This window comes from Prinia subflava, chromosome 1 (genome assembly GCF_021018805.1).
Source record: "Prinia subflava isolate CZ2003 ecotype Zambia chromosome 1, Cam_Psub_1.2, whole genome shotgun sequence".
Lineage (NCBI taxonomy): Eukaryota > Metazoa > Chordata > Aves > Passeriformes > Cisticolidae > Prinia > Prinia subflava.
In genome coordinates this window covers 127,028,015-127,041,225 of record NC_086247.1, presented here as the reverse complement: position 1 = coordinate 127,041,225, position 13,211 = coordinate 127,028,015, and the positions used below count along the sequence as shown (strand labels likewise).

Genomic DNA, 13,211 nt, shown 5'->3' with positions numbered 1-13,211 from the left:
AACGTAGTTTCAGTGTACTATGCAGACCTCTGTTTCTGTGGCAAGGGGAGATGGAGCACTGTTGCTATTTTATTACAGCCAGTGGGTAATGAAACAAAGTAAAAAATCGTCTTGCTGTTTAATTGCAGAATTGAGTAATTTTACTGCTCTGAAAGCACAAATTTTGACTGGATTGCTGCATTTGATAAATAGTTGCATTTAACTTTTTAGTAAAGTCTTTACTGTGTTTTAAGTGTTGACAATTAAATACTTACTGAATAGTAGCTAAATGTTTAAAATGTGGGATATGAAAAAAACAGTTTTGTGGTGATTTAATATTTTCCTTTTTGTCATTTGCAGTAGTATTAACACAGCTCCTGCTCTTGTGCAAAATTTAAATAGCTAATCACTTTAAAGACACTGTTTTCCTAAATTTGTGGTAATTAAGCATGTGTAGGCACCTTAGCAATCATAAAGAATACCTACTTGTACTGAAGAGGTATGGACAAACTGAATGAATGATGGAGCCTAGCCATAATTTAAAACCAGATACATCATCAGTCACCAGTGTGGTGTTTCAGAATTGTGAGTTTGTGTTCCACAAACTATACTTTGGTTTTGAAGTTGCACAAGGGCTCATAAGGTCAGTCCTACAACTCATAAAGTAGGTAAATAGTGTTTTTTATTTCATGTGTAAATTCTTTTGTAGTTGATTTGCATGCTGAATGCAAAGTGGAAAAGTGGAGTGCAGATTTGACTGGATTCTATTGACATAATGAACTGTCGGAGTCCATGTTTCCATGGATCCTCCACAGAGAGTGAAAAGTACAGAGATAGAATTAAAGCCTTTAGAAAAATTAGAATATATAAAAGCTTTAAATGCACAAAGTAGAAATCTAACCCTTAGCTTTAAGCTTTACATGCCCTAAGTCCTAGTTCAGTGTAGAAGGACACAGCTTCAGGCCTAGTGATAGAGTAAAGACATAACAAAAATAGGGTAGACTGCTGTCTGTAACTCGTATAAACTTAAAGACATAACAAAAATAGGGTAGACTGCTGTTTGTAACTCGTATAAACTTTATGCAGGGAAGATAGAGTTTTTCATATATGATAGGATAGAGGTTTTTTACAATAACAAGATAGAACTTCAGGCTAGCAAGATAGTGTTTTGCGTTAATAGATATGTTATGTGCGTAGGTTCTGATACTGTTTTTCGTAGTTTTACGAACTTTAGAATTGTACCTAGATTGGTTAGTGTGTAGATAAAAAATATGAATATGCATTTTGCAATTTGGGATAAAAAGCCTCAGGGTTGGAGGTGGAGGCATCGATTGATTGATCAATTCGATCCATCGATCCAACCTCCATTCTCTGCAACCTGAGGAACGATCCTTGACAGAGAGCCGAGACGGGATTTTAAGGTATTATACATCGCGGTCCCCGCACTAAGGGACCTGGGCCCCGGGGTCCCCCCTTTTCCCCTGCAGCACTCACTACCGGTGCGCTGGTTGGGACAGTCGGGGACTCTGTGTGGGGAGGGACCCCGGGGCCCCACTGTCTTTGCGATCCCACGGACGGGAACCCTGCGCGGCTCGGACCCTCCATCTGCCCTCGCGGTCCCCCGGACGGGAACCCTGTTTGGCTCGGGCCCCCATTGCCCTCGGGAACCCTGCGTGGCTCGGGCCCCCACTGCCCTTGCGATCCCCCGGACGGGAGCTCTGTGCGGTTCGGGATTTCCCGTTGCGTCCGCGTCCCTGTGGCCGAGGGCTCTGTGTGGGTTTGGAATTTCGGGGTCCCTTTTGTTACTACGATCCCTGTGGCTGAGATTCCTGTCTGAAATTTGTGATCGATTCCTCTCTGTTAATGTGATCCCAGCGATTGAAAATGCAGACAGTAATAAGAGGTTGCTTTACCCTGAGGCTGTGAATTATATGCTCTGTCTATAGTTTTATTAGAGCTTTGTTTGTTAGGAATCTTGTGCTTTGTTCGCTGTCTCATTTGAGTTGTATGTGTTAAGATTTCTATGCTTTAGTTATTGTCTTGTTCAGACTTTCTTTGCCTAGGTTTGTAACTGGTTGTAGAATAAGGCCGCTCTTAGAACTCTCTGCCTTCAGATATGTGTTTTTGTATAAATAAATTACTCTATTTAGAAATCAAGATGTGGTAAGATCTTTAGAGACTTTATACCCGTACCCAGCCTAGGCAATGAACCTCTAGAAGAATACACAAACACTCTGCCCTTCCCTCCAAAAAATGTTTGTTTTCAGGGAGAAGAGCTTGTTGCTTTTATCTTGACTTTACTCCAAAAAAAAAAAAAAGAAAGCATTGAGTTTTTTTAAATCTTTGGTTGCTTCAAATACTGTTTTCTTATTTTAGTTCCTAATGGAAAGTCTGAAAAAACACCAAGTGTGGCTAGAAGAATGAAGTAAAACATTCTTTTACTTGTATTTTAACTGTAATCTAATACAATTACATGAAATGGGTGACTTTTTAGAATTAAACTCGCTTTAAAATGTAAATTTTACATTATAAAATATAGTAAGTTTTCTTGAGTATCTCAGTATTTCTCTTGAATCGTTCCCCCAGCTCTGTATGTATGTGTATTTCCTTCTGAAGTCATAGCTGGCAAGTGGCTTCTTTTTCAATTTTCTCTTCTTGTACTGATCTTCCTTTTGTCCTATGTGTAGGTTGCTATGGTGTTGATGGAGAGAGTGACTCTATCATGAGTTCAGCATCAGAAAATTCCACAGAGCCTTGGTTTTGTGATGCATGCAAATGTGGTGTCACACCTAGCTGTGAATTGTGTCCCAACCAGGATGGGATCTTCAAGGAGACTGATGCAGGCAGGTAAGACTGAATAAATGATGTTTTGAGTTTGATGTCATCTTACCTTTAAAAGATTAGGTTTTTTCCTATACCTGGAGAGCGTGACTGCTCAAGTCTATTGACTATGAAGTCGGATGTAAGTGGGAGGAAAACCACATGTTTTTATTTTAGTAGAGCAAAGGACTGGGTCAGTAATGCCGGGTATTGGGAAAAAGTAGTATAACAAAATTCTGTTGAAGGTGTGCTAGAGGTATTCAAACAGACTTAGTATATTATGATTATTCAGAATGATAAAGATTATATTCCTGATTTTTGAGAATATTCTTTGCTTCTTTTTAGGATTGAATTCAGGTCTAATTTGAGAATAAACAGTTTAATTCTTGTGATGTCTTTAATTCCTGTCACATTTGAGAACAAATTAAGATGTACATTAATAATGATAACTAATTATCTGTACTAAAGGCAAAAGCTGCATTATCAGTGATGTCTGATTTATTCTTAATGTTACTAGTTTTGCTGCATGGTTTCACAGTTTTGTTTGGTCCTTTTTTCTTTTTTTTTAAAGAGACCATGAAAATTAAGGTTTTTTTTCCCCATACACTTTATGCTTGTATAAATTGCAGGTGTGTGGTAATAAGCAAAGTTTTCAGGTGCTGGGCTTTTCATAAGCTTTTTTAAAAAAAGTTACACAATTGAATCAAGATTTGTAGTGAATAATTTTGATATAGTAGTGCTTTTTTAATACTTCTAGGGTTCAGATCCTTGTTTCTGGTCTGTAATAGGTTCAAGAGTGTACGTGCATCTTTCTTATAAAGCTTTTACACAACTAAACAAATTGTACTTTTCCAGTTGTTTTCTCTTTTAATCATAGTGTTTCTATATGCAAGAAAATTACTTTTAAAGACTATAAGTCAATTGTGTAACAGGAAATGTGAGACTTGGTAACACCTGGCAAATTTTATTTCAATCTTTTTATTCCTGTGTTCTGCAAACAATTTAAGCCCTATATATATGACTTTCTATATTATCCTAGTAGAAACTATAGTCAACATTTTAATAATTGCTTAAATTTTTCTTTTAAAATGGTGGTAGGCTTTTAGGTAACCTGGAAGTATTTTCTTTATTACACTGGTTGTCTGTGCAAAAGCATATGCCTGCCTTAGTGACAGTGGGCATTATCAGAATATTTTATTATTGTTATTGTATCTTTATTTGCTTCATAATGTGATATTGCTAACCTGGATAAGTTGATTTTCCCAGATGAAGAGGTTATGTACTAGAAAAAAACAAATATCAATTGCTATTTACCATTTCACATTATTGGTATGTGAAAAGTCCTGTGCTCTCTTTTCATTATTTATTTATAAATCTGAATTCTCAAGGGTAGGGGGGCACTATAGGTTAGGGACAGGGTCTTGGGGCAGTGTCCATTATGTTTGCCTTGTACTCAGTTAACTGTAATCCAATTCAGTACTTCTCTTGATGTATTAGCAGGATGAGACTGCTGAGTAACAGATTCCTTAAACTCACCATTGCTCTTCATCCCCTTACCACCTTTTAAAAATAAATTCTTCATATGGATTAGTGCTGAAAATTACACAAACCAAACCTAGTCAGTTTCTCTTCATAATCAAGTTGGAATAATTTCTCTCTTTTTACATGAAGGGTGAATCATTAGAATAATGAGGTGCTTAATTTCTCAGCAGAAGCCTTTTCACATTAATCTCTCAATTTCACAAGTATAAATGTGAATTTATGAAATTTTGCTTCTCTAAATGCTATTATCCAAAAATATAAATTCTGTCCTTGTTTCAGTACGGAGTTTTTCTTCCTTCCTAATCAACATCTGTCATCATTGCTCCAAGCTAAATGGATGGTAAAGTAACAAGGAAGATTATTCTTCTTTGATTACCCAATTTGTCTTAATTACAAGCTTCTTAAACATGTGCAGCTAAATAAATGAGCAGGAAAATATTTAGAACCGGTATTAAAAGCAGCTGAAGCTGCTTCAGCTGTGAACTTGACTGACTTGTATATGCTTTTTAATAAAATTCAGGTCTGAGTTCATATATAGGTGGTTAAAGAAATGAGGCACTTGTGTGCCAATCACACAGAAATGGCAGTTTAAATCTGTAGCACTGCAATACTTGGGTGACATGTACTAAAACATTTTGAGAAGGTCAGTATGAAGCAAGCAGCCAGCTGTTGGGTTTATCATAGATAAACTCCTACAGAGTGAAGCAGCATTAAATACACCAGTGGAGCATGAAAAAACTGTGCAAATTAAATTGAGAAAGCAGCTGCTTGTAGAAGATGTGTATCTATATATTGAACTTCAGAGAGTATGTTTAGTAGGCTGTATTAAAACATACTATCAAAAATCTCCAACCAGAACCTTGGGTTTTTGTTAAGAATAATAATTGTGGAGATATGTAACTTCTGTTTATAAAGACTTGTTCTGTATTACGCACCTTAAATTAAAGGAAGTGTGTAGAAAAGAAGCCCTACAGAATTCAGATTCTTTTTATTTGCAAACAAGAAGTCTGTTTATCGCAAGGTTACAGGTCTCATTCTGTGTGTTGTACTTAGCTTTTAATTTTTTTTTTCCTTTTGGGAACAAGTACAATATGTTCATGTCACTGAGGTATTTACTTAACTAGATCATAATGTTCATCAAAATATACATTTAAGCACATATATATGCTTTTTTAATAGAGGAATATTCCATAAAGATATGGTAGTGATTTAGGCTGAGCTACTGCCACTCCTGAATACAGCGTGAAGGGCAGAGGTGGTACCTGGTGCTGCATTGCTCCCCTGCAGGGATATGTTGTGCCTCCACTGGTTTTGTGGGGAATCAGACAGAAGATGTACTTTTCATATACTAACGAGAAGAACTTTATTTTTTGCATGTAACATTGTATTAAGTGAGGGGGTTGTGCTGGTGTGCAGGAGTGTTCATGCTGTAATAAAACCAGTGATGAGGTTTGCTCCGTTTCTGAGCAGCACAAAGTTTGGCAGAACACTTGAGTGTCTCAGCTTGTTCTCATAGCTAGGAGGCTGTTGTATTTGCACTACATTTTTTAAAGACAAGGTTGTAACTCATCTTCAAATTTTCTTTGCATCTTCCTGTAGTTACAGTGCTGTGAATGAATAATTTTGCGGATGTGAAGAACACTAATAAAATTTGTGGAGGCAAAACAATGCAGTTCTTGCATATAAATGTCTATTTGGGATATACATTATTCTCATTGTTTTAAGTTTATATATTTTAAAGGGGCTTTACTACTAAGCATCCCAAACCTGAGTGATTTAACCACAGGATAATACTTGTTTTTAAATACACAAGTGAAAAGAGTATTGTAGATATATCAAAATGGATCAGTCAGTGTTGTGGCTTCTTAGGTTTACTGGGAAATTTCTTACAGACTGAAGTTATTTAATGGCTTTTAAGTAGTTTCTAACTGTTACTGGGACTTTTCTGTTATCCAGTTAATATCTTGGACTGTTTTGGGGGAAAATGGTAAGTAAACAGTCTGTCCACCAGTTTTGTGCACTGAAAGATCATTTTTTTCTTTTTCAAGACTGAAATATAGATGTATTTTTGAGCTTGCTACATACCTTTTTGTATTTTGCTTTTTTGGAATTTCTGTTGGAATATGAGATTCATAAATAACATGAAACTTAATAAATCTGAGTGTTATATAAATTCCAGTGTTGTGGGTGTGGGTGTAAGGACCATTGATGAGAAGTGTGCTGCTTTGGGAAACCAGGGCTACATGGAGCTCCTGAGTAGTATAACCATAAACTTCAGTATTTCTCTCATCTGTGAGCAAGTAGTTAATAATAGTAGCTGTTTTAAGTGCACTTAAACCCAGACTGTTACAGCTCTGGTAAAACTGAATTTTTTAAATTGATGTACAAAGGAAAGACGAGGGAGAAGAGAGAGGCTAAACTGTGCTAGTAGATTGGAAAAAAGAGCACAGCAGCATGGGTGCAGATTTAAGCAGGTGGTAAAAGGTCTGTACTGAATCCCTGGTAAAGAGACAAGGGAAGAAGTGTTTCTCACACCATCATGAGTCTTCTTGAATACAGGGAGTAGATTCTATTATTTGATTAGAACAGAAGAGAATTTTAGTCTTCACTAGTGATACATTTACTGTTAAACAGTAATGACTGGGAAAGTGCTGTAAAGTGCTGAATTAACACACTTCCTGAGGCTCAAACAGGATACTTCAGCTCAGTTATGTCTGAAGTCTCTAGTTGTATTATCTATCACGTGGGACTTCATAGGTTCAAAGTGTTAGCTACAATCTCTGCAACTGAAAGGCCATTTTCTTGAATATCCTAAAGTAACAAAAAAGTAGCAGTCTTGACCCTCTGTCTATCACAGTTTTCTCCCACTTGGTGACATAGCAAGGAGTAGTAAACACTTCTTGAATTTTGACAAAACAGTAAGATTATTTGCAGTAGATTGTCTGTTAATTTGAGTCATGCATCCTGTGCAGAACAGATTTTGAGTTTGTTGCTAACTGATGGTTTGTGACAACGAGAGCTGAATCTTTTATAAAGTGTTTGAGAACAATGGAAGAGGAAGGAAAATTTGTCTTCTGCTGCTAGGCTGTTTTTGAGTAGCTGAGAGCTTCAGGAGGTTAGGAAGATGCCTGTCAAGAGCAGTCTTGAGTCTGAAGCCTTTACTATTGTGTGGCATTAAGGTCCAGATTCATTTTCTGCCCCTGAGGGCTGAAGATTTAGACCTCTTACTCTCTAGGTTTTTTATGGCCATTGAAGAAGGGAACAACTGAGTAGCAGTCTGTTTTATCTGAGTTTCAGATAGGCCTTTCTGTTATACTACCCAGATGTGTTTATTCCTGAATGCAAGTCCTCTCTATGTTGCTTAAATGAGTTCGTTTTGGTGATACTAACAGGTGTAACTAACAGTGCAAGGTCTGACTGATGCTGTGTTGTAAGTGCTTCATAGACACATGCTCCAAGCTCAGTGTTGCTGTGACTGCCTGTGTAATTTTGTTCTTTCCCTTCCTATTCCCTACCACATCATGAAAATATCTGTCTGCTGTAGATTTATAAGTAATATCAAAATCTTCACCACCTTTCATGTTCCTTGAAAAGTGTGTGGAGCCCTTGTGAGAGCCATCAGAACACAGAGGTGGTGGTAGCCCAGCCCTTGATCCAGACAGGCAGAGCAATCCCAGTGCCTTTGAAGGGCCTTGCTCTATGGCTCAGTGTCTGAGCTCCTGAATTCCAGATAGGCACTCCATCCCTGCTTTTAGTGTACTTTCCTTCAAGTGTTTCAGCTGGCATCTGGAACATTTACAAGCGACTTTGAAATCTGAAAATGGTGAGTATAATACAGGATCAAAATATTGATAACAGTAACCTAATTTTGTCTGTTGTTTTAGGTGGGTCCACATTGTTTGTGCCCTCTATGTTCCAGGAGTGGCATTTGGAGATATTGATAAGCTGCGGCCAGTAACACTAACAGAAATGAATTATTCCAAATATGGTGCAAAGGTAAGTTTAGAAGAGATGTAGTGGCAACAAGTAGCTGTATTTTGTTTTTACATGTAATAAAATAGAGTGCATCTTCCCAACTTTAATTTTCTTTTTTGCAGCAATTTTGTAGTGAGGTTCAGGACTAAAAATGAGATAAAGTTTGTTAATGATTATTATACCTACAGCCTGCCTGATCTTCCTTCCATCTTTCTATCTGTTCCCTTGCCATTATTCTCCATAATTTCTGTCACTGTTTTTGCCCAATTTCCCTGATTTTTTACGGAGGTGCTAATTTTTGTTGAAGTCAGTGGCAGATTGACAAAATGTGAATGGAAAGTGAGGAGAACTTATAGGATGAGAAACAGGAGGTTAGGTTGATTAAGATAGGGACAGATGTACATTCAGTAAGAATTACTTTAGAGTTTGTATGTATGCTAGTACGTATGCAAAAGGCTGTCCAAAGCAGCATTTACAAAAATCTACAGCAACATGGAACCCTCAACTTGAACTGATTGATAAATGTTAAAAGTTAAAATTGTTTTACATGTAAATGGTTCCAGTCCAGATCAAAAGTAATCATGAACAAACCTTACAGAAAACCATTGCAATGGGCAGAGGACAGCACTGATTAGTTTGCTAAATACTGTTTGTATGGCTAATGGAGACATTGTGGAGAAGCCATGTCTATCAGGCTAATGGGAGGGAAGATGGTTGGTTCTAAGTCTTCAGCTCTAAAGCTTAATTTCTGCCAAGTCACTTTTGTTTTCTTGAATGTCAATTTTTTAAATTGAATACTAAATGAAAATATGTATTGCAGTTTTAAAAACATGCATACAATATAAAAAACTGATATAAAAAACTGATTAAAACACTTTGGATTGCCCATGTACAACATACCTGTATCAGGAGCCTGGACCTACTGAGGCATTTCGCCTTGTTTAGAAATGTTTGTATAAAAAAAGGTTGGGGCATGTACACCAGACCTGCAGACTGTTGTTGAAATGAATCATGCTCTTTTTTTTTAATAACATGAGTGATGCATAGGATCAGGGTAAAGAATTTGGGCATCTTTTCTTGCTGTGGGTAAGGTAAAAGTGAACTGTACAGGTGAAGAAGACTCATTACTGTTGCAAAGCTGTAAATAGTATTTGCTGTATTAATTACAGCTTATTTTGCTACATTCCTCCCTTCAAAACCAGCTTACTAGGGGTTTTAATTTAATTTGTTATCTGTTAGGTGTTGCAGCTACACTGCTAAAGGGTGCCCTTCTAGTGATATGTGATGTTTTGAGATTCTTCAGTCACTGAGTTTTCCTTACCATTCCATTCTGTTAACTTCCTGCATGGAGATATTTTCTCTAGGTGATAGACAGCCTTGCTCTCTATTCAGCAAGTAGGAGTCTAGGAAATACGTGCCTGTATAGTTTTAGATCATCTTTATGCACTGGATAGCAGCACTGCCTAAGCAGCTCATGTTCCCATTTCCTGCTTATGTGGTTGTTGCTCTAGATTGCTGGTTTGAAATTGTAGTGAAACAGACTGAGGAATTGACAAAATAAGTTAATTGTTTTTTTCCAGGTTGTATTAGGGGATGTCAGTTTGTTGTTTTGCAAGTGACTGTGCCTAGAATGCACATATCTGAAGCCAGAGTTCCTTAATTGACCGACTCGCAACCTTCCTTACTGATATTTATGATTTTTGAGTATTTGTTTCTGTCACGTTTACTCCTCAGTTATTGCTTATCAAGGGACATGTACATAATTACCAATGGTTTTCAATCATTTAGAGCACTGCTCTTTTATTGTTGTTTGTTTTCTGAACCTGTTGAACGTTTGCTGAGGAGTGGTGGTTTTTTTATACCATACTTATACAACTAATTGTGCTTGAATTGCTTGGATGGTATTTAGTTGTTTCACTGAAGGGGAATGCAGTACATGGAGGTTCATATAAAAATTCATCTAACATGCTCTTTAGATTATTTAAGCACTTTACCATTGATGAAAATGAAATTAATAGTGGGAGTTGAGAAAGCAGGAAGCTGTAAGTAATGTCAGCGGTTGGGAGTGTACTTGGTTTCTGTACCACACAGGAATAACCAACCAGTTCGGTTTTTATATATATGACATAAATTATCAAATATTAGGCAAAAGGCACCTGAAATATTTACTGTGGCATTTTCCATTCTTCTTTATAAAGGAGTGCAGCTTTTGTGAAGACCCTCGTTTTGCCAGAACTGGTGTATGCATTAGTTGTGATGCTGGGATGTGCAGAGCTTATTTCCATGTGACCTGTGCTCAGAAGGAAGGCCTCCTCTCAGAAGCAGCAGCGGAAGAGGTAGCTATGGAAAGGGTAGAATAAAAGACTTCTATGGAAAGCTTATGGAGATGACCTGAAATGGTAGCTTTTTTGTTCACAGGTCCCAAACAAAGTGTTTTTAAGTAGGTAACAAGTCCTAGGCTGGGTAAAGGAACTGTACAGGGAGAGCCCTTGACCAGAGTTTCCAACTCAGAGCATCTTTTGAAACTGACTGGAAAAAAGGATAGAGAAGGTTAACACAGAAGTTGGCTTAATAGTCTATCAGTCAATACAGGCAGGAATTCTAACTCTATTTCCTGACCTTCACATAGGGTGACATTCTTACTGACCTGTTTGTATAGTACAGTAATCTCTGTTTCATACCAAATAGGAGAATTGAGAAATTAAAGACATTTCTGATGCCACTTTTTCATGCATGTTTTCCAGTATTTATTTCAAATTGTAGTACATAGATATGACTTGCCTTGTTGTTGTAACAATAATCTTTGGAATCAGAATGAAAAGCAAGTATTTATAACCTCCTGATAACTTCTTAATATCCTTTCTTAAAAGTTTTTCCCCGCAGTATGATCTAAAGCAATTCAGATTTGAAGTTCCTCCTTCCCAGTTCATATTTATGGTATAAGTACTTTTAGGTTGTCTAGTTTCATCCTGATAGGTATCATTTGGATTAAGCCTGTCATGTTTATAGCTTCAAAATTTATCTTTTTTCCTTCGGAAGTTGCACAGGTAACACAAAAGCAAGCATTACTTTCACTGTTGGTCTTGACACTTTTGTGTCTGAAAACACAAGGGTTTCTGAAAGTATTTCTGAAAATACTAAGGGTTTCATGAGGGAATCACAAAATACTTTCTTCTGTTGGACTGATAAATAGGAAGATAGCACATTGCCTCATTGTTGTTATCCTTAATAGATTTTGTGTAAGGTTGAGTCTTTAAATACCCTATGGGAATTCCCTCTGGATATATGTATCTGCTTGCCTTTTCACCTTAAAATTTTCTTACATGTTTTCTATAGTCAAATTTTTAATCAAGGTCTCAATCTCATTTTAGGGCATGGCTAATTTTTGAAGTTAGCTGTCACATGCTGTGAAAATCTAAATTAAAATAAAATGTGCTTGTAAGGAAAGTGTAAATGTTATTAGTCTATGTTTTATAAGTGGAGTAAAGGGAAATTTCATAGGCAAGTAATTTATTAATATTTGTATTAATTTATGAAGGAAGACTGCTTTTTCTTAGTCTGTAGATTTATGATGTTGTTTGTACACTTTTGAAAGTACAAAGGCAATGAAATATGTTTCTCAAACCATGTCTCCTCACGGCTCAGATATTTGTAGTCCGCTTGCAAGTTTTGCAGGTGCTAAAAGTTGCTATAAGCCTAGCCATGGTAGTGTGCAGATATGATGGAATGAAAAATGGGAAAAAAACCCATCTGAAAGCTGATAAATCACGTGAGGGTATGGCTATCAAAATGGTTGGAAAAACATTAGAGAAACCAAATATATTGCCTTTGATAGTATTCAGAATTATTAAGCACTTTTAGGATTTAATGTAAAAGGCACAGTGAATCAACAGGAAATTAATACATGTTATATGTTAAAGCATAAAACATATATGTTATATGAATTAGTTTTGCTGGGGTTTTTTCCAGGGAATGCAAATATAGTACAGAAATTGACTAGTAGAAAGTCTAGTAGGATCATGCAATGAAAACAGTGGAAAAACACCTTATATTGTAAATTACATCAACATGACAAAATTGATTTAGAGACATGCTTTTTAGCTGTTTTTAAAAACATGCCTTTTGGAACATGTGAACTGTTTGCCAGAATCTTTGTGCTGTTCAGAGCCCTTTGGCCTTACTTAATGTCTCACTTTATTTTCATTCCTTCCCCTTTGTTTTTTCTGAAACAGGATATAGCTGACCCTTTTTTTGCTTATTGTAAACAGCATGCAGACAGGTTAGACAGAAAATGGAAGCGGAAGAACTACTTGGCTTTACAATCTTACTGTAAAATGTCCTTGCAGGAAAGAGAAAAGCAGCTTTCACCAGAAGCTCAGGTATTGTATTCGTGACACAAATGCCTCTGTATTAATCATCCAAGTCAAACAGGACAGAAATTAAGAGAAGGTAAAAATGTTATTATAGTAGAAAATTAAATGTGGAATCTATTGATAGTGTATCGTCATTTAATAGCACACTGAACTGTTTGTAGGGTTTGGTCTCTAAGGACAGTTCTCTTTATATATGATATAGGTATATCTCATATGTATTATATATCTATTTCAATAAACATCAAATATCTATGCTTGTCTGAATTGAAAAGTAGTACTTTGATTTTGAGCTAAAAAGTTGGTAATTACTTTTTCGTTATAATTCATAGATTTTGTTTAACATTTTCTTCAAAAAGCCAGGAAAAATTAGGCATATTTCTATTTCTATCTAAATTTTCCATTTTTTAGGAATTCTGTGTGCCAGGTGTTTTCATAGTAAAGATTTCCTAGGGAAAAAAATTAAGTATTCAAAGAAGTTGGCGCTGTTGCATGCGAGTTGTCTGAAAGCCTTAGGCAAGTCTA

The 13,211-nt window shown here is 36.4% G+C and overlaps 1 protein-coding gene across 5 annotated transcripts in view; it reads left to right on the top strand.

Moving 5' to 3' along the window:
- Positions 1 to 13,211, top strand: part of PHF14 (PHD finger protein 14) — a 162,151-nt gene that overhangs the window by 25,932 nt on the left and 123,008 nt on the right. For all 5 annotated transcript variants that reach the window (XM_063411509.1, XM_063411492.1, XM_063411478.1 and 2 more), the window contains 4 exons: positions 2,667 to 2,826; positions 8,226 to 8,337; positions 10,515 to 10,652; positions 12,549 to 12,695. In XM_063411509.1, the coding sequence (XP_063267579.1) occupies positions 2,667 to 2,826; positions 8,226 to 8,337; positions 10,515 to 10,652; positions 12,549 to 12,695 (557 nt within the window). The remainder of the gene's footprint in view (positions 1 to 2,666; positions 2,827 to 8,225; positions 8,338 to 10,514; positions 10,653 to 12,548; positions 12,696 to 13,211) is intronic.